Source organism: Zootoca vivipara, chromosome 5 (assembly GCF_965207765.1).
Source record: "Zootoca vivipara chromosome 5, rZooViv2.hap1.1, whole genome shotgun sequence".
NCBI classification, from domain to species: domain Eukaryota; kingdom Metazoa; phylum Chordata; class Lepidosauria; order Squamata; family Lacertidae; genus Zootoca; species Zootoca vivipara.
The window spans coordinates 184,509-204,082 of record NC_142588.1 but is presented as its reverse complement, the minus strand read 5'-3'; the positions used below and the strand labels follow the sequence as shown (position 1 = coordinate 204,082).

The 19,574-nt window shown below is 42.0% G+C and overlaps 1 protein-coding gene across 2 annotated transcripts in view; it reads left to right on the top strand.

Annotated features, from left to right (window-relative positions):
* The window catches only part of SCUBE1 (signal peptide, CUB domain and EGF like domain containing 1), a 195,440-nt gene that overhangs the window by 106,744 nt on the left and 69,122 nt on the right, over positions 1 to 19,574 (top strand). The window contains exons 7-8 of one of the 2 annotated variants that reach the window (XM_060275195.2): positions 680 to 769; positions 17,705 to 17,821. In XM_060275195.2, coding sequence (XP_060131178.2) covers positions 680 to 769; positions 17,705 to 17,821 — 207 coding nt within the window. The remainder of the gene's footprint in view (positions 1 to 679; positions 770 to 17,704; positions 17,822 to 19,574) is intronic. The other variant, XM_035137812.3, reaches the window with a different exon arrangement.

Below are 19,574 nucleotides of genomic sequence, written 5' to 3'. Positions count from 1 at the left end.
GCAGTGAATGTTTAGCTAGTCATGTTCCATAGACAAGCAGGCAACCAGCACTGCCCAACTTAATTGTTTTGTTTTGTTTTTATATTTGTGTTTGTTTATACAGGTTTTTTTAAAAAAATTGCATGCAGTTTTTGTTTTTGATACACTGTGTCAACATGCACAAAGCTGTCATGTTCCCATGCCCACCCATCACCGGATTCTTTTAGCTCTGTTCTGTGTTCAGTATCCTTGTTGCCAGCTGTGAAAAGCTGCCACCTACCTCTCTGCCTGCACCTCCTCCTTCGATTGTCTTTTCTCCTTTTCTTTTTTTAACAAATGTGTTGAACTTGGAACCTTATCATTTAAATTTCTTCATTAACACCGATCTGGGGCACCTTCTCTTTTGTGTTTGTGTTATGACTAGCGTGAGGCCAGCTTAATATGTGTTCGCTGGCTAATTACTTTGTTTTTCATAATCATTTTCTTCTGCCCCCCACCCCCTCCTCCACTCCCTCCTTCCCTCCAGCATACTTTTATTTATTTCTGGGATTTCAAATGGAATTAACTCTCTAAATGGGGTTTTAGTGCTTTCATGCTTCTTGGCTTTGGTTGCACCAGGCTAAGAAACTTTCTTCAGCAGTGGAAAATTGGGCTTTTCATTAACCAACTGCTCCATGTTTGTCCCTTACTTGTGTTTTAGAGAAGGATGAGGCTGCAATTGAGAGTTCTGAGTTCAATTCCACGTCAGTAGCTGATGTGGACAAGCGGGTGAAACGGCGGCTACTTATGGGTAACACTTTTCTTCCACTTCCTTTGATGTGCTCTCAACTTTTGTCTCTTGTGTGTATGGGGGTGTGGGGGTGTGTTTCGAGTATTTCTGTTTTTAATTTGCTCATCTGTTTGCTGAGGTCACAATTCGTTTTAGAATCCTGATCTTTCATCGAAAAGTTCATTTCCCATTTTAAATCTATTCTCTCTCCACCCAAACCCCCTCTAATTCTGTAGCTTTAATGCTGAAAAACTTTGGTGCAAAGAAGAGAATCTTTGCCACTAACCTTATTTACCTTTTGCAAATCTGATTTTCACATGTGGTTTTTGTGTTTCTTTGAGTACCAATCGACCCAACTGGGTCACGTAAGCTTCATCATTTAGCGTTGCCATTTATACCCTTGCTTGAAATAATTTGATGTCCTCAGGGTTTGGAATTGTTGGAAGTATTTTTCCCCTCCCCCATTATGGAGCCCTTGGGCACTTTTCTTTCAATTTTTTTTTTAAAACCACATACATTTAAAAAAGAGAAGATGCATTTGGCAGGGTTATTGATCATTTGAAACTGATACCTGTGTAGGCAAGTAGCTCTGTGCTACCTGCCAAGGTGCTGCTTCTTCCCAGGTGAAGCTGAATCAAAGGTTTTCATGCCTCTCCCTTGGCCAATCTCACATGGATGGAAACAGTGGTCCAGAGTAGGGTGAATGTGTTGCTGGCCTCGTGTTTCTTCGCTCCAAAACACACAATATCAGAAATGAACAGTTTTGTTATAATATAAACCCATTATGTTGCTATTTAATGAGGTGATTGGTTAATGAACACCTTCAAGAATTGATTGTTACTTATTGAATTTGTATTCTGCCTTTCAGTCAAAAGGCTCTCAATTGATGATTGCTCCTGCGATTCGTTGTACAAATAAAAAGGGATATTCCTCTTTGTGTGAATTTGTGTGAAAGTGTGAATTGTGTATACAATCTATATGTCATTTCAGCCTTTTCTAGGTTTAGCAAGAGGCTCACCACACTCTTGCTTCTGTCAAACATGTATTTGCAACTGAATCTGGATTGTTGATTGCAGCCACAGATTTTTTTTGCAGGGGGATTCTCTCCCCCCCCCCCGAAGTCTTACAACAGTGTGTTGCTGGTTTTAGTTACAATTTCACACATTTTCTGAGGAGCTCAACAAAAACTGTATTCTGCATTTCATTTCATTACTTTACCTGTAGCGTCATAATAAATAAATAAAATGTCCAGTAGCACCTTAAAGGTAAAGGGACCCCTGACCATTAGGTCCAGTCGTGACCCACTCTGGGGTTGCGGCACTTATCTCGCATTATTGGCTGAGGGAACTGGCGTACAGCTTCCGGGTCACGTGGCCAGCGTGACTAAGCCGCTTCTGGCGAACCAGAGCAGCACACGGAAACGCTGTTTACCTTCCCGCTGTAGCGGTTCCTATTTATCTACTTGCACTTTGACGTGCTTTCGAACTGCTAGGTGGGCAGGAGCTGGGACTGAACAATGGGAGCTCACCCCGTCGCAGGGATTCGAACCTTCTGATCAGGAAGCCCTAGGCTCTATGGTTTAACCCACAGCATCACCTGTCTCTAAGTACCCTTATACCCTTATAGTCTTAAAAGAGGCCCCGTGGAATGTGTACTCTGTATCCATGGGGCCTCTTTTAAAGGACTCACCCTGTATATAGTGGGAGGGTGGGGTGGGGTAACAACTTCTCTTTCAAGTCTATTTCTGAAATTCTTTTGTAATAAGACAGCTGCTTTGAGATCCTGTATTGAATGTCCTGGGAGACTGAAGAGAAGGAGAACTTCTTGAAAAAGAAGTTGCTGAATTACAACTTGTTACTAAACTGAAAACTATGGAGAGACCTGGTCTGAATAGAGATATTGGATTCTTGTCTCATTACATATGCTAAAGCTATTTTGGGTCATCTGCATACTATCTCTTGGTTTTTCCTGTAGGACTAATTGCAGTCGTTAACAGGTTTACCATGCCGATTGAGTCAATCACCCATCTCCTACTTCCCACCTGAGAAAAACCCCACCCTACCATCCCACTATATATAAGGGTCTGGTGACTTCTGTTTCAGTGTATCTGAAGAAGTGTGCATGCACACGAAAGATTATCCCTAGAAGAAAGTTAGTTGGTCTCTAAGGTGCTACTGGACAATTTTTTAATGTTTTTATTTATTTTGACTGCGTCAGATCAACACAGCTACCTACCTGGTTGTAGAGTCATAGAATTTGAAGCAGGCGAGGGTGACACAGAATTATTATTATTTGTATCTTCATCTTACAAACTTCAAGCATTTGAAGTTGATAGGAAAAGGTTAAAAAAAAAGCCTCCTTTCAGTTGTTTGGCAGCTACTGAATGGCCTTTCTGAATATTCTTTGTGAGACAGAGAAATAGTTGCAAGTAAATTGCAAGATTGCGAAATATTCCCCCCCCCATATATATATATATATTTAGAGCCAGTGTACACACACTTTACACAGAGTGAAATGGTAGAATTGTGAACTGTACCAGAATTCTATCACCTCATAATACATTGATTTCCTAACTATGGTTAGCAGTTGAAATACAAATGTCTGATTGCAAGTCCAGCAACCTAAATACATATCATCTGTCTGAAAGGTAGGCTGGTCCCTAGTTATGTGAAATATTTGATAAAACAGGTGTTTTCCCCTGTCTTAGCAGGACCATGCCCCTATTATTATTATTATTATTATTATTATTATTATTATTATTATTATTGCAAATTAAGCCTCTTACCAACATGATGAAATCCACTGATTCTTTCTACATAGATGTTTCATTTTAATAAGGATGAGGAATTTGTAGAAAGGCATACAGATGAAGAAATATTTACCGTATGTCTATTAATCATTCAAGGTGGGAGTTAAGCTGGCAACAAGCTTAGATGGTTAGGAATGCATAGCATATATCATCTTCAGAGGGGAGGGCTAGTGGCTTCAGTTTTTTAAGTTCTCAGTGCAAAAATTTCAATTCAATTAATGCTGAGGAATTGCGAAGAGGCAACAGAGGAGAGGATACGACATTTGTTCTAGACACTCATGTTCATTTATTTATTATTACAGGGTTCTCCTCTTCCCTGTTTCATCCTCACAACAAATAGATACAACAGTTGCCTTTTACAGTGTAATCCTATGAATGTTTATTTAAAAGTCCCGTTGCATTTAATGTAATTCGTGCCCTTGTAAATGTGTATATAGGATTGCAACCTTACGATGAACTCAGATCAAAACATCGCTTTATTAAAATGATAAATAAATAAGACTAAGAAACGGATTCCAATGCTTAACGCCTTTTCAGCATATCCCGTAATTATATGACTTCTGCACATGGGTTGACAATAAAAACTGCTGCAGATTTTGAATATCTTCCAGAAGGCAACCATTTTTAAAGGGACTTTAGAACTCTGTCCAAATAACAGGTTGTCTCCTGAGCCCCATAATGCTTTGAAATAAATGGCACAGTTGACACACACAATAATAGTGAATAATGCAATCCATAAAAATATGAATCAGGTCAGTAGCTCATTTAGCCCAGCATCTTCTTCTCACAGTGGCCAACCCAGGTGCCCATTCAAAACCTGCAAGCAAGACTCCAGAGCCCAACAGCGCTCTCCCTTCCTGCCTCTGTAGTTCAACTGTGTGCTGTGTGAAGAACTGTTTTCTCTTGCCTGTCCTGAATCCGCCCCACAATCAGCTTCCCTGGACATCTACAACATCCATTTTCATTGGTTGTTCATTTTCATTGGACATCCATCTTGATTTTCCCAGTCCGCTTTCTCCATGCTGTGCATAATTGGATACACGTCTTATTCGCATCTTCTTTAAATAAAAAGCCTTTACAGTACAGTGGTGCCTCGCTTAACGAATGCCCTGCTTAACGTAATTTCCGCTTAACGAAAGGTTTTTCGAGTGGAGATTGCCTCGCTAGACAAATTTGTTTTATGAAAAATTCATCTAGCGAATCGCGTTTTCCCATAGGAATGCATTGAAATTCAATTAATGCGTTCCTATGGGCAAAAAAACATTTAAAAAAATTCAATGCATTCCTATGGGATTTGCTAGATGAATTTTTTGTTATAAGAAAAGACCCGTGGAATGAATTAAATTCGTCTAGCGAGGCACCACTGTAGAGCTTTTCCACAGCTGCAACTACTGAAGTAGTTAGCCCAAAGAAACCTTAACAATCCTCCTTGCTATCTTTTTCAGAAGACTCTTTCTTACTATTTTAGGGACATTTTTAGGTGAATACCAGTTTATGACGAGGTAAATCTGAGGGCTTGCCTGCTTCTAAAAATGTGTGTAAGAGTGCATCACTACAGGTGACCAGGAATGACTTTTGTGGTTTTCATTACTCCACTCCTGGCCATGAAGAAAACCCATCCTTCCTTGTCCTGCCACATTGCTTTATCACTCCTCCCTGATCATTCATTAGGGAAGTAGATGGCAAATATATTTGCACAGTCCTAAAGCATTATTCATACTGATGGTGTCATTTCAAAGAGGTCAAGACAATGTTTTCCCCATACAGTGGTGCCTCGCTAGACGAATTTTATTAGTTCCACGGGTCTTTTCTTATAACGAAAAATTCGTCTAGCGAATCTCATAGGAATGCATTGAATTTTTTTTAATTTTTTTGCCAATAGGAACGCATTAATTGAATTTCAATGCATTCCTATGGGAAACCGCGATTTGCTAGACGAATTTTTCATAAAACGAATTTGTCTAGCGAGGCAACCTCTGCTCGAAAAATCCTTTTGTTAAGCAGAAATTTCATTAAGCAGGGCATTCGTTAAGCGAGGCACCACTGTATTTGGTTTTGTTCTTTTTTCTCTTGCAAATATAGTGAGTGGGAATTTTATTTATATATTGTTATTTTCTCCAAAACATACTTATATTAATAAACTTATATTTATTTTACAATAACTCACAAAGTAGCAAATATGTACATCTTTTGAAATACATGAACACTTGGAATAAAAATCTCATGCTTTATATTTAAATCTAAAGCCATGGGAGGAAAGGAACGAAGACAATCTGGTGTGAGATGCCCATGTAGCAGACGTTGCCCCCAGTTCTGGTCACCACACAGAGGCAGCTTAAAGTCCAGAATAGTTTACTGCTATAGAAGATAAGGCTTCAGTAAACAGCTCCAGACATTGATACAGTGGAACCTCGGTTTATGAACACCTCGGTTTACGAATTTTCAGTTTATGAACGCCGCGGACCCATCTGGAACGGATTAATTCACTTTCCATTACTTTCAGTGGGAAAGTTCGCTTCAGTTTATGAACAGACTTCCGGAACCAATTACACCCATGCTTCGGGTTAAGTACGCTTCAGGTTGAGTACTCCGCAGACCCGTCTGGAACGGATTAATCCACTTTCCATTACTTTCAATGGGAAAGTTCGCTTCAGTTTATGAACAGACTTCCGGAACCAATTGTGTTCATAAACCGAGGTACCACTGTATATACATGCAACTTGTAGACTTTGCAGATACAGATTTATGGATTTATGGACAACTTAAAATCAGGCTGCATTTTAAATTTTAATACTGTATTTTAATCTGTATTTTAATCAATTGCTTTTTATGTTTTATTGTAATTTTACTGGTGTGAGCCGCCCTGAGCCTGGTTTTGACTGGGGAGGGCGGAGTATAAATAAAAAGTTATTATTATTATAGATACAGATATATACAAGTACAGAGTATTTCTTACTCCAGCAATTCAAGACTTCAGATTACTTCTCAAAATTGGCCCCAACACTCGAAAGGCCCTGGACCCACTGAGCTGATATGTATTAATCGCTTATAATTATATAGATAGCACTGTGCTACTTTTGTAGCAACTGGCTTGGCTGACCATTCACCTGCTGGCTTATCTCATACATGTAGTGATTTACAATCATGGAGGAAATTAAACCCTTCCTCCATGTCCAGTTACGCCAACACTGGCACGTCTACTACACAACGACATTTGACACCAGGTAGATCAAATTCAAAAGAAGAACCAGGAGCACAGGAGTGTGTTCCCAATTCGCTTTGTGAGGGTAGCAGTATATTCGAAAATGGCGCCCATGACACTCACTCCGCTCACTCTCGGAGCTCTTAAAAAGAGCTTACCAGGGGGCAGAGGAGTCACTTTGGGTGGAGCCAAGCTCTCATGCCCCCAGAAAGCTCAATCTGTGTTTCTTCTGGGGGTCCGTGTTGCTCTCGCGGCTTGAGGATTCCTCACCGATCAGCGCTGGTGGTAGACCAGAAGTCCTGTTGTTGTTCTTTGGTCGTATAGTCATGTCCGGCTTTTCGTGACCCCATGGACCAGAGCATGCCAGGCACTCCTGTCTTCTTCTGCCTCCCGCAGTTTGGTCAAACTCATGTTGGTAGCTTTGAGAACACTGTCCAACCATCTCGTCCTCTGTTGTCCCGTCAGCTGGGGCCAGGTGACACCTGGCTTGAGAGCGGTACATGTGAAAAGGATCTAGGAGTCTTGGTAGACCACAAACTTGACATGAGTCAACAGTGTGATGCAGCAACTAAAAAAGCCAATGCAATTCTGGGCTGCATCAATAGGAGTATAGCATCTAAATAAAGAGAAGTAATAGTACCACTGTATTCTGCTCTGGTCAGACATCACCTGGAGTACTGTGTCCAGTTCTGGGCACCACAGTTCAGGAAGGATACTGAAAAGCTGGAACGTGCCCAGAGGTGGGCAACCAAAATAGTCAAAGGCCTGGAAATGATGCCTTATGAGGAACGGCTTAGGGAGCTGGGTATGTTTAGCCTGGAAAAGAGAAGGTTAAGGGGTGATGTGAAAGCCATGTTCAAATATATAAAAGGATGTCATATAGAGGAGGGAGAAAGGTTGTTTTCTGCCGCTCCAGAGAAGCGGACATGGAGCAATGGATTCAAACTACAAGAAAGAAGATTCCACCTAAACATTAGGAAGAACTTCCGGACAGTAAGAGCTGTTAGACAGTGGAATTTGCTGCCAAGGAGTGTGGTGGAGTCTCCTTCTTTGGAGGTCTTTAATCAGAGGCTCGACAGCCATATGTCAGGAATGCTTTGATGGTGTTTCCTGCTTGGCAGGGGGTTGGACTGGATGGCCCTTGTGGTCTCTTCCAACTCTATGATTCTATGATTCCTTGTGCCCTCAATCTTTCCCAACATCAGTGTCTTTTCCAGGGGGTCTTCTCTTCTCATGAGGTGGCCAAGAGCTGCCCTAAGTCAACATAACTACCCAAAGCAGCAGCACACCCTTGCCCCCGACCCCAGCTAGTGGTGAAGGGCAAGGGTCCGAAGGGCGTGTTGTTTAGTGCCAACTCACAAGCACCTTGTCAGCATCACCAGGCTGTGAAAACTGAAACACCAATAGCTTGGTGAGGCTTTCGAAGCCTCACTTCGGACTGTATCAGTCATGGCATCTAGCTTGCTATGAAGGCGTGCCCAATAAGCAACTCACAGAGGGTCCCTGGGGTTCCCTAGGCTTCATTGACCAATACAAGTGTCAGCACCCTATGGACTACCCTAAAGAGTTCTGCAAGGCCTCCCTTGTTGCTTTTGCCACCACAGTAGGAACAATTATGTCTTGTAGCCAATGTTCAGTCATCTTCACAGTGAGACTTCTACTGTCTGTGCTGTAGCCGTCACCTGGCCTGTTTCATCACATATAGCTCCCCATTATACCTGGGAGTGATCCAGTGTCAGAGAGGGTGCTCAGGAGTGATAATTTCTCCTGCCCTCTGCTTCTTCCATTTCCATAGGGAGATGAGGGCTTCAGCATCCACCTGTTCTAGCCACCGGAAATTCTCCAGGGTGTTCAGCAAACCATTGGAATCCATAAATCTATGGTCATTGGGAGAGTAGGGATGCAGGTGGCACTGTGGGTTAAACCACAGAGCCTAGGGCTTGCCAATCAGAAGGTTGGTGGTTCGAATCCCTGCCATGGAGTGAGCTCCCGTTGCTTGGTCCCTGCTCCTGCCCACCTAGCAGTTCGAAAGTGCAAGTAGATAAATAGGTACCGCTCCAGCTGGAAGGTAAACGGCGTTTCCATGTGCTGCTCTGGTTCACCACATGAAAGGAAGCTGTACACCGGCTCCCTCGGCCAATAAAGCGAGATGAGCGCTGCAACCCCAGAGTTAGTCATGACTGGACCTAATGGTCAGGGGTCCCTTTACCTTTACTATGGGAGAAGTTGGTACTGCTAGCCCAGGAAGTGTTCTGATCATGACGATGGAGTCACAGAAACCCCCTTATTTCCAGACCGTCAACTGGGGCAAAAAACAAATTGAGGATATGACCTGCCCTTTGGGTTGGCCTGGTAGTCACTTGAGACAGCTCCATGGTTGTCACAGAGGCCATGAAAACCTGAGCCAGACCAAACACAGCAGCTTCAGCGTGGACATCAAAAGCCCCCAGGACAATAATCCAGAGACCACCTCTACCAGCTCAGTCAACAAGGTGGTTGATAGACCAGTAGCACTTCCAGTCTTTCTCTTTAGCCTGACACCAGACACAGGCCCTCAGATGATGAGGTCTCCTGATGACCAGAATAGAAGATCTGAGGACTATGCACAGTCCTCAGTCTTGGGTCCCAACTCCCATCATCCCTAGCTAGCAGAACCAGTGGTCAGGAATGATGGGAATTGTAGTCCAATACTGCTGGGGACACATCTTGGAGAAACACTGGACTATGTCAACACACAGTTGACCTTCCAATCTTTGCAGATTCTGCCCTGAGTACATAGGCAAGCAAGGCTGGGTAAGGTTCACTCCTCCCAGCAAGCCCACTCAGGTATTGGTGATGAACACTAGGTCAGCTCCTTCATCCACTATCAAGTTGTGGATGAGCAAGATATTATTATGAACCAACTTGGCTTTCACTAACAGATCAGTCAAACTGGATGGTGTTATGGTTGTAGAGCAACCAGGAGCTTGATGCTGCAGGGTGAAAAAGAAGAGGGAACCATGTATAAGCATCTCTTATTATGGAATTCTCTCTCCCCCCCCCCAGGGCCATACCTACCTCAACCCATGATTGCTGGGATAGAAGAGACACCCCCATTTCTTCCCAACCCCACACTTCCCAGACACATAGCAATGATACAAATTCATTATCACACAGCCATCTATGAAGTACCAATATGTCTTTTACTAATGATAAGCCAAACTATGGGTTAGTTCCCAGTAGGAATAGAGGAAGAGCAGAGCGGCTATGGTTTTTCTTCCTCTATACCAGCATACACACATTCACATTCAAACCACAGTTCATCTTAACGGTGGTTTAAAGTGGTGTGTGAACGCGGCCAGTGGCTGATTTCTTTACATCACTCTGAATATTGAAGAAGGATTGCAACTCCTTTCAAATATTCATCCCTTAATTCTAAATGTGTGGAGATGGGGTGAAATAGTCAAACTTGGCATTTGTATGCTGCTTCAGAGCATTCAAAGGATTGCACAGTTTGAACGTTAGCAAAGGGAGAGGCAAGGGAGAGGTGGGGGAGGAAAGGTTGAGCAGTGGCAACAGCAGAATAAAATGCACTGAGGCATGTAACATGGCGCTACTTGAGCCTGGAGTTAGAAATGGGGGGGAGACATTTCAAAACTAATAATATTGGTGATTCATTTCACTCCAGTTAGGCAATAACTAAAGGTTCGAGGAAGGGGTTAGTTTTGAGGAGAGATTGGAAGAAAATGAGAGAGGGCAAAAAGTACAGATTCTTCCCTACTTGCCTTTTGAATTTAATGATGATAGGGGAGAAGCTCAAGTATCTCGAAGCCGATGTTCATGCTTTGGCCATTATAAAATGACAGCATTCTCTGATAAATGTGAATTTTCTTCCAAATTAAATAGGGCCTTGTTGTTAAAAGTTAAAATGTGTCGCTTGAGCTTAACATGTAGTTTGCCCACAAATATCGATGGTGCCAGACTTCTAAGAATGATAAAAGAAGAAATTTTGGCAGCTTCATTGCTATATGAACCTTTTGCCCAGTTTTGCTGGATGCTTTGTGGTTTTGTTCCATTATTGGTTCATGTCTGGTTTCAAACTGCCAAAGCAAGCATTCGGGAGGCTGCTTTTCACTGGTTTCTGAAAACCATAAAATCACCTCAAATTCTCATGGTTGTTAGATCAAAACCACAGAAGATGGATCCAGATTCAGCGTTTTCAAGCCCTACACATTTGGAAGACATTCCAGCTGGCTACTTCTGCAAAACTGAGACCTGGCTATAGCTTTCTCATAGCCTTGAGATTTCCCATAATGAACGCAAGAAGAGTCCTCCTGGATCAAGGTCAATGGCCCATCTACTCCAGCCTCCTGTTCTCCCAGACGCCTGTGGGGAGCCCACAAGTAGGACCTCTGTAGAACAACACTGTTCCTGCTTCTGATTGATAGGAACCAGTATTCAGAAGCAAACTGCCTCCTACAACCATTGTAGCTACCATAGTAGCCACTGACAGCCTTATCCCCCATGAGTTTGTCTAATCTTTTAAAGCCATCCTAGTTGATAGCTGTTTCGATCTGTGGTAGAGGCAAATTCCATAGTTTAACTAGGCACCGTGGAAATAAGTACTTTCTTCTGCCTGTCCTGATTGTTCCAACACTCAACTTTGTTAGAGGACTCTGGGTTCTAGTGTTATGCAAGAGGGGGGGGGAGAGACACTTGTTCCACACCTTGTGATAGAGGTGCACATCTTAGGCACCTCTGTCATGTACCCCCTTTTTATCTAAAGTAAAAATACGCCAAAGTTGTAACCCTTCCGTATAGAGGAACTGCTCCACCCCTTAATCATTTTGCTTGTGCTTTTCTAAACCCTTTCGAACTCTGCCCTTTTGGAGGTTCATTCAGCAGAACTCCTACTGTTCTCACGTCATAGATTGGTATAATAGCATGATGAAATTGGCAGTTCTATTTTCAATCCCATTCCTAACGATCCCAGACATAATTTGCCTTTTTTGCTGCTGGTACTGCTGCTGCTGCTGCTAGCACGTTCATGACGCTATCACTGCGGGTTCAGATCTCACTAGCATGTATGGGGAATTAAGAGTTTTTGGGCCCAGGTGTGCATAGCTTTACACTTGCTTACATTGATTTTCATTTGCTGTTTTACTGCCTGTTCTCTCAGTTTGGACCGATTCTCCTGGTATGCCTCATAATCCCTTTTTGTTTTAACCACTCTGAACAATTCAGTATCATCCGCGAACTTGGCTACCTCGCTGCTCACCCTTCACTCTAGATCCTAGCCAATGTTGTGCCCTTCAGATGCTATAGGATACAACTCCCACCTGTCCCTACCAGCATGGACAATGGTCAAGGGTTGTGGGAGTTGTAGTCCAACAACATCTGGAGAGCATTGCATACCTGCCAAATTGCTATCAGAGAAATAAGGGACCGGACCGGAAATAGCAGACCGGCAGTAGCGCTGCCGCCATTTTGGAACTGGGCGGAGCATGCTCAGAAGTGACTTTTGATGCTGCTTTGCCCAGTTCCAAAATGGCCGCTGTGCCAGAAGTCGCACTGCAGGCATTTTGGAACTGGGCAGAGCAGCATCAAAAGTCGCTTCTGAGCATGCTCCGACCAGTTCCAAAATGGCCGCTGCACCAGAATAAACCAGGGAAAAACAAAAAAAATTGGTTTTTTCAACTAGGAACAGCTGGAAAAATGGGGATTTCCCGGGGAAAACGGGAGACTTTGCAGCTATGGAGCACTGTGTTGACTACACCAACATTTATCATTAATGAACAATTTGTGTGTGGAACAACTCAGCCTCTCATCATTGTTTATCTTTTTATTATTTTTGTAAACCGCTTTGGGTGTTAATTTTATTTACAATCAACCGCTGTGTAAATTTTACAAAATAAAAACAAATATATATAAATGTATGCTTTTCCTGCAAATAGCCTCCGCAAAGGGCCTTACAGAATAGAATAGCCAAACTAGTATAGACACCCTATAAAACAGCCTCGTAAAAACAATTTGAAATACAATGCACAGTTGCAGTACATTAAGCAACATTAAAAACCCTCAGTAGAGACCAGCAAAGATAAAATGAAGAACAATCCCACTTTCAAAACTCCAGAACAGCACCAGCAATTAAAAGCAGATTGAAATAGATAAATATTTAAAGGCCATGTGAAAGGGACTAAAGAGGTGGCCTAAATCACACCCATGGGGGGGGGGGAGTTCTACAAAGTAGCCACAAGATTACTACTATTTTCTCATTTTGTATCTAGTTCCCAAATTAAAACCTGGATTTCAAATGCTTCTAAAGGTATGGAAGTCTTTGGGTTAGGAGCAGCTTGCACCACAGCATCTAAGTGCAGCATACCAACCAAACATTGCATTTTGCAAGGCTTTCAACAACTCTTGCCTTGTAGAGTCCGGCAAAGGCAGCAAGAGTTTCCCACACTTCATATTCCCCCCCCCCCACTCACCCACTCAGCTTTATTCCCTTTCCCATGCTTTCTTTTCAAGTCAAGGCTTTATTGACCTGCAACTGCGGACAGTATCTCTGATTTCTTCCCATATTGTCAGCATTTATTAAAGGCATAAATCCCTCTTCTTTAACACAAGAGGGACATTTTGTGAAATTGTTAAAATAAGAGGAGCTTCGTGGAGGCCCTTCTCTTTCTTAATCAGAATTACTTTTACTTAAACACTAGCTCACTAGCTGTTACCCTGCAGGTCTACTTATATATCCTGCTAGGGGATCAGGGGGATATTATTGCATCTACTCATTTTCACTGGCTGTCACACAGCAATCTGTAACATCGCTGCTTAAGTCATGTTTGACTGATACAGGTGAATTGTCATAAAAGGCTTTTCATAAACCATAGGTAATCTATGAGTGTGAGATTTACTGCTGGGTTGCAGTGCTATGCCAAATCCATAGCTTTTTGTGTGTTTTATAATGTAGCCATTTGACATTTCTAATCATTCTGTAATAATACTCCCAATAAATTGCTTTAGAAACTTTTCTTAATTCCCTGATTTTTGTATACCTGTTTTTTCTTAGAATTTATTCAGGATTATGTTTGCAATAGCTGCTCATGGAAGACATCCCAGGAAATTTTATTGCATAGTCACACATCAGAATTAAACATCAAAATAGACTTATTTGCAAGGGTAAGGAAGACCTACCGAATAAATACAGTATGGGATTCAGCCTAAGTTAAACCCTTTTAGCGGCCCACTGATTAAGAACATGTTTAACACCCTCTCATTGAACTTCTTGGCGCTTAAAACAATGCTTAAACTTTGACTAGATCTGCTTTCTCAAGATAATAAGGAGTAGGTTGGTGTCCATATTTCAGCCATGCAGGCAAAAGCAAAGGTGTCCCGTTCTCTTTTAAAATTAGTGAATTCTCTACATGCACATCCTAGTTCTATACTTTTACACTTTTGAGCTCTTGCATGTGTACTGAATCTGCTAAATCGGGGGTTTTTTTGGTGAGGGCGTGGCGGTAACTTATACTCATGTCAGAAGTATAAAGTGGATCACAAAGGTCATGAATGGCAAAGAGGTTCAGTTTTGTATAAGATGCTATAAAGGTAAAGGCCCCTGACCATTAGGTCCAGTCACGGACGACTCTGAGGTTACGCACTCATCTCACTCTATAAGCCGAGGGAGCCGGTGTTTGTCCGCAGACAGCTTCCGGGTCACGTGGCCAGCATGACAAAGCTGCTTCTGGCAAACCAGAGCAGCGCACGGAAACGCCGTTTACCTTCCCGCCGGAGTGGTCCCTATTTATCTACTTGCACTTTTGATGTGCTTTCGAACTGCTAGGTGGGCAGGAGCTGGGACCGAGCAACGGGAGCTCACCCCGTTGCAGAGATTCGAACCGCCGACCTTCTGATCAGCAAGCCCTAGACTCTGTGGTTTAATATAGTGCAAATTAATGAACTGAGCACTATGTGGTTCTTCATGATAAAGCAGTTGGCTAGGAACAGGCCTGCTCAAAGAGCTTCAGCTTTAAAGAGGAATTCTAGGATTTCTCTCCTCCCACTTTCTAAAAAGTCGATACTCGTGCTGTTGAAACTCTATTTAATTTCAAAAAGTGATTTGCATGGGGTCTTACTGTTCAAGAAAAACAGGCTCCAAACCCTGTTATATTCTTCTCTGTATTGCTATATACTACTTCTTGTTATATCCTAACCTGGATTGTCTCATCAGATACCTGCCAAATAGGTATCTTTATCTCAGGGTCATGGATCCGAGTCCCACGTTTGGCAAAAGGTTTCTGCATTGCAGGCGGTTAGACTTAGATGACCATCGGGATCCCTTCCAATTTGGCAGTTCAATGAAACATATTGAGTTTGAGCGATATGAATGCCATAACCATTTCAATTCTATGTAAATACAATGGAATGGAATGGAATATACAAAAGACAAGAGGGCAACGCTGATCTGGAACCCCCATGTGGGGGTTTGGCAGGGAAAACATGTCAGATGGGGAAAGCGTTAATAACCTCTACTGATGATCTCTACATTTCTCCTCCAGATTGCCTCTCCTGAAGCTGCTTCACCGTAGAAGTGATTGTTAGAGTTTTATGCAATATGTTGGGTCATAATGTAATTCAAGTCTAACACATCTTGCAGATAATGTAAAAAATCCAATGATCTTTTATAAACACAAGTGAGCTGTTGAGAATGGCTTTCTGGAAAGCCTTGGAATGATGAACTGCAGTCAGTCACCTTCCAGGTTGAAATTTCTTCTGCCACACATGGGAGAAACTTAGAAATGCCTTCCACAGAAGGTAGCATTCAACTAAGTTTCACTCAGAGCAACTTATTGAAATGAATGGACATGCAGTAACTTAGCCATGTTTATTCATTTCAGTGATGTACTCTGAGTAAAACTCAGTCTCAAAGTTGCTAGCAGAATATTGGCATTTATGGCTCTTATACGGGCGGAAGTAAACATGGTACCACATCCTTTGCTAATTTCTTCCTGTAGCATTCAGATTCCTATGGCGAAATGTGTGTCAGAACATCAAAATGTGTGTCAGAACATCACTGTGCTGAGTTTCCCTGCCCCAACCCCTTGGCTGCCACTTTTGGCAAAAGGGAAACTTGAAGCACATCACATCTCATGAATTGTTTTGTAGGGTTAAAAAAGGTAATGGACCCCTGACAGTTAAGTCCAGTCGCAGATGACTCTAGGGTTGCAGCGCTCATCTCGCTTTACAGGCCAAGGGAGCCGACGTTTGTCCACAGACAATTTTTCCGGGTCATGTGGCCAGCATGACTAAGCTGCTTCTGATGAACCAGAGCAGAGCGTCCCTACGTGTAGGGTTAATAGGTGTTAATAGGGAAGAAAGGAAGAGGTGATGGGGTATAATGTCTCATTAAGGACCAAGAAACAGCTACTAGATAAAAACACAGTTCAGCCCAGTGAGTAAAATCAACACAGTTACTGCTCTTGTTTACTGATTATATAATTTATTTTTACTGCTGCTTATTTACTTCACAAACACTATACACTTGCATGTATTCTGCCATTATTATTGTATTGTATTGTAACAAAGTTGCACTTTTCATGGAATGAGACCTAATACCCATTCCTCATTATTGCAAAAGTTATAAAAAAAAAGTTTGCAGCTTTCCCTTTCCTGTGTTTGCCCAACCACCATTTGACATCCTACAAGCACTGGGAAATTTCAATGACACAGCTTGGAATGGGTTCATTGACCTCAATTATGCCCCCCCCCACCCACTCCAAACTCCTTTCAATTTGCAAAAAGCTTTAAGTGGACAAAACCCAGATGCCTTTTGCTTGTAGTTCAGTAAGAACAGATTGGGCATGTAGATTCCTGTCAAAGTGATGTATGTAGTTCATTTTCCATTAACTCTTTCTGTGAATGAAAGGATTTGAGATTTTAAATTTCAAGTCCAGTGCTGTGCTGTGCTTTGCTTTTCTGTGGCTCCATCCCCCCAATAGTGTATCAAGAGCAATCTCCCCCACCCCCCAATGAATATTGAAAAGCCATCTCTGGATAATGGATGATGAGCCATTAAAATATCAGCTCTGCAGAAATCGCAGGGTCTTGGCTCCACATAATATGTTTGGGGTGGGGTATGACTGCTTGAGTCAGTTTTAAAATGCAATATGTTGTTAGCTGAAGCAGTAGCCTTTCCAAATCTGCATTTAAAAATCTGCCCTATTGTCTAAAGCAATATAGTGCTGATTACAATACAGAATACTCTCTCTTTTTCCCTCATTCTATACGTCTATTGGAAGTAAAAGTAAAGGGAGCCCTGACCATTAGGTCCAGTCGTGACCGACTCTGGGCTTGCGCGCTCATCTTGCATTATTGGCCGAGGGAGCCGGCATACAGCTTCCGGGTCACGTGGCCAGCATGACTAAGCCGCTTCTGGCGAACCGGAGCAGCACACGGAAACGCTGTTTACTTTCCCGCTGATAACCTATTTATCTACTTGCACTTTGACGTGCTTTCGAACTGCTAGGTTGGCAGGAGCTGGGACCGAGCAACGGGAGCTCACCCCGTCGTGGGGATTCGAACCGCCGACCTTCTGATCGGCAAGCCCTAGGCTCTGTGGTTTAACCCACAGCGCCAACTGCGTCCCTCTATTGGAAGTAAAGCCCATTAATTTCAGTGGGCCTTTCCAGTAAGAAAACAGTTCTTGCCGTTCTTACCCATCAAATTCCCTGGGACTTATTTTCAAGTCAACATGTATACAGTTTGCAGTTGAAGTTCAAGACAGTCATAAGGCCCTTCTGATAAACATAAGAGGCATATTGATGTTGCATGCTTAAGGATAGATTGCTTACATGCTTTGTGACATTATGCAGGACACTTAGAGGACTACAATGTCTTGTGTTATTCTCTCTCTCTCTCCTTCCCTCCCTTCTCCTTCTCTCTCTTTCTCCGTCTTTCTTTCATTTCTCAGAAACATGTGCTGTCAATAATGGAGGCTGTGACCGCACTTGCAAGGATACAGCAACAGGAGTCCGCTGCAGCTGTCCGGTTGGATTCAACCTACAACCTGATGGGAAAACATGCAAAGGTCAGCTTCTGTTTGCTTTTCAATGCATCATTTCCCTTTAGCAGTTTCAGTACCAGAGGTTAAATGTACAGATATGTAATTAACACACACACCTGAAGGATCTTAACCATGGGTAGGCAGACTAAGGCCCGGGGGCCGGATTCGGCCCAATCGCCTTCTAAATCCAGCCCGTGGATGGTCTGGGAATCAGTGTGTTTTTGCATGAGTAGAATGTGTGCTTTTATTTAAAATGCATCTCTGGGTTATTTGTGGGCATAGGAATTCGTTCATTCCCACCACCCCGAAAAAATATAGTCTGGCCCCCCACAAGGTCTGAGGGACAGCCCCCTGGTGTAAAAGTTTGCTGACCCCTGATCTTAACACTGCAATAAGCAATCACAACTTGACTGTATAGTTTCCCCTGCTATCTCTGGTTATTTTTGTTACAAACTGGTTTTTTGTGTTGTGTCCCTGATGTTCTTCTAAATTATCTATTATGTCCTTTGGATAATTACGTTGGTGGGTGAAGAATTACAATAGAAATCTCCCTATATTTTAATTTTAATGTTTCCGAAACCTAGTGAGGTTTTTTTTTTTCTGATGAAGGAGAAATGATTTGAAGGTATAGATCCCAACTTGGGAAACTATGTATTTGTGCGAGTTATGTAAAGTCTTAAAAAATAAAGACATTCAGAAAGTATTAATGGCCAGTTTGAAACAATAAAAAGTTGAGGCCAAAGCAAAGATTCTTGGAGAACTGTATGACAAGTAACAATATGCGTGTGTATTTAAGTGTACACAGATATTCATAAACTACTGTGATAGACAGTGGCTCACCAGGGTGTTCGATGGAAGTCTTTCCCAAACTTGCTAACTAGAGATTATTCTACTAACACCACAAAGGGGTCACATATAATGAATGAAGGACTTATATGATCATTTATAAATTGATGTACAGGTGATTGGCTCCTGTGCTTCATTGAATTTGTGGTTTTTTAAAATTAATAATAATATTGTTTTTGCATTTTGCATTTTTCTATTTACACATCATACTTTACCATCCTACATAATTTCTGTGGAGACTTCCTAACCTGACCTTCTATGGCATTCTTGATAAACCTAGCATTGCTGTTTATCAGTTTATTAGTCCACCCTACTTTTCCCATTCTAATCCCTCATTGTATTTAACTGTTGTTCATAAGATTATCCCTACTTGTAGATTGATTTTAGTATAATTTTTTTATATATTCTCCAAAACTGTCCCATTTGTCTTTTTTTTCATCTGGATTCCTTATTTTCGCTGTCATATTTGCAAGTTCTACGAGTTCTGTCAATTTCTACAGCCATTGTTCTTTGGTGGGGGTTTATCTTTATTTCCAACTTCTAGTACACACTATTCTGGCTGCTAAAGAAATAAGTTGCATAAAGAAATAAGCTGTGTGTCTTCCTAGGGATCTCATCACCAATTATTACTAATAGAAAGGCTTCAGGTTTTTTTTGGAAATGTGATTTTAAGAATTCTTTTGAGCTCAGTATTTTGGGGCATGTTTACACTGCCACCACATATGTCATAGCTGCCAAGCTTTCCCTTTTCTCGCGAGGAAGCCTATTCAGCATAATGAAAAATCCCTTTAAAAAAGGGATAACTTGGCAGCTATGACATATGTAGGAAAGATCCCTCAACCTCTGAACATTTCCAACACAATTTGGACCCTCTTTTGTACATTTTAACAAGTTTACTGGGAATTAAGTACCACCTGTAAAACTTTTTTTT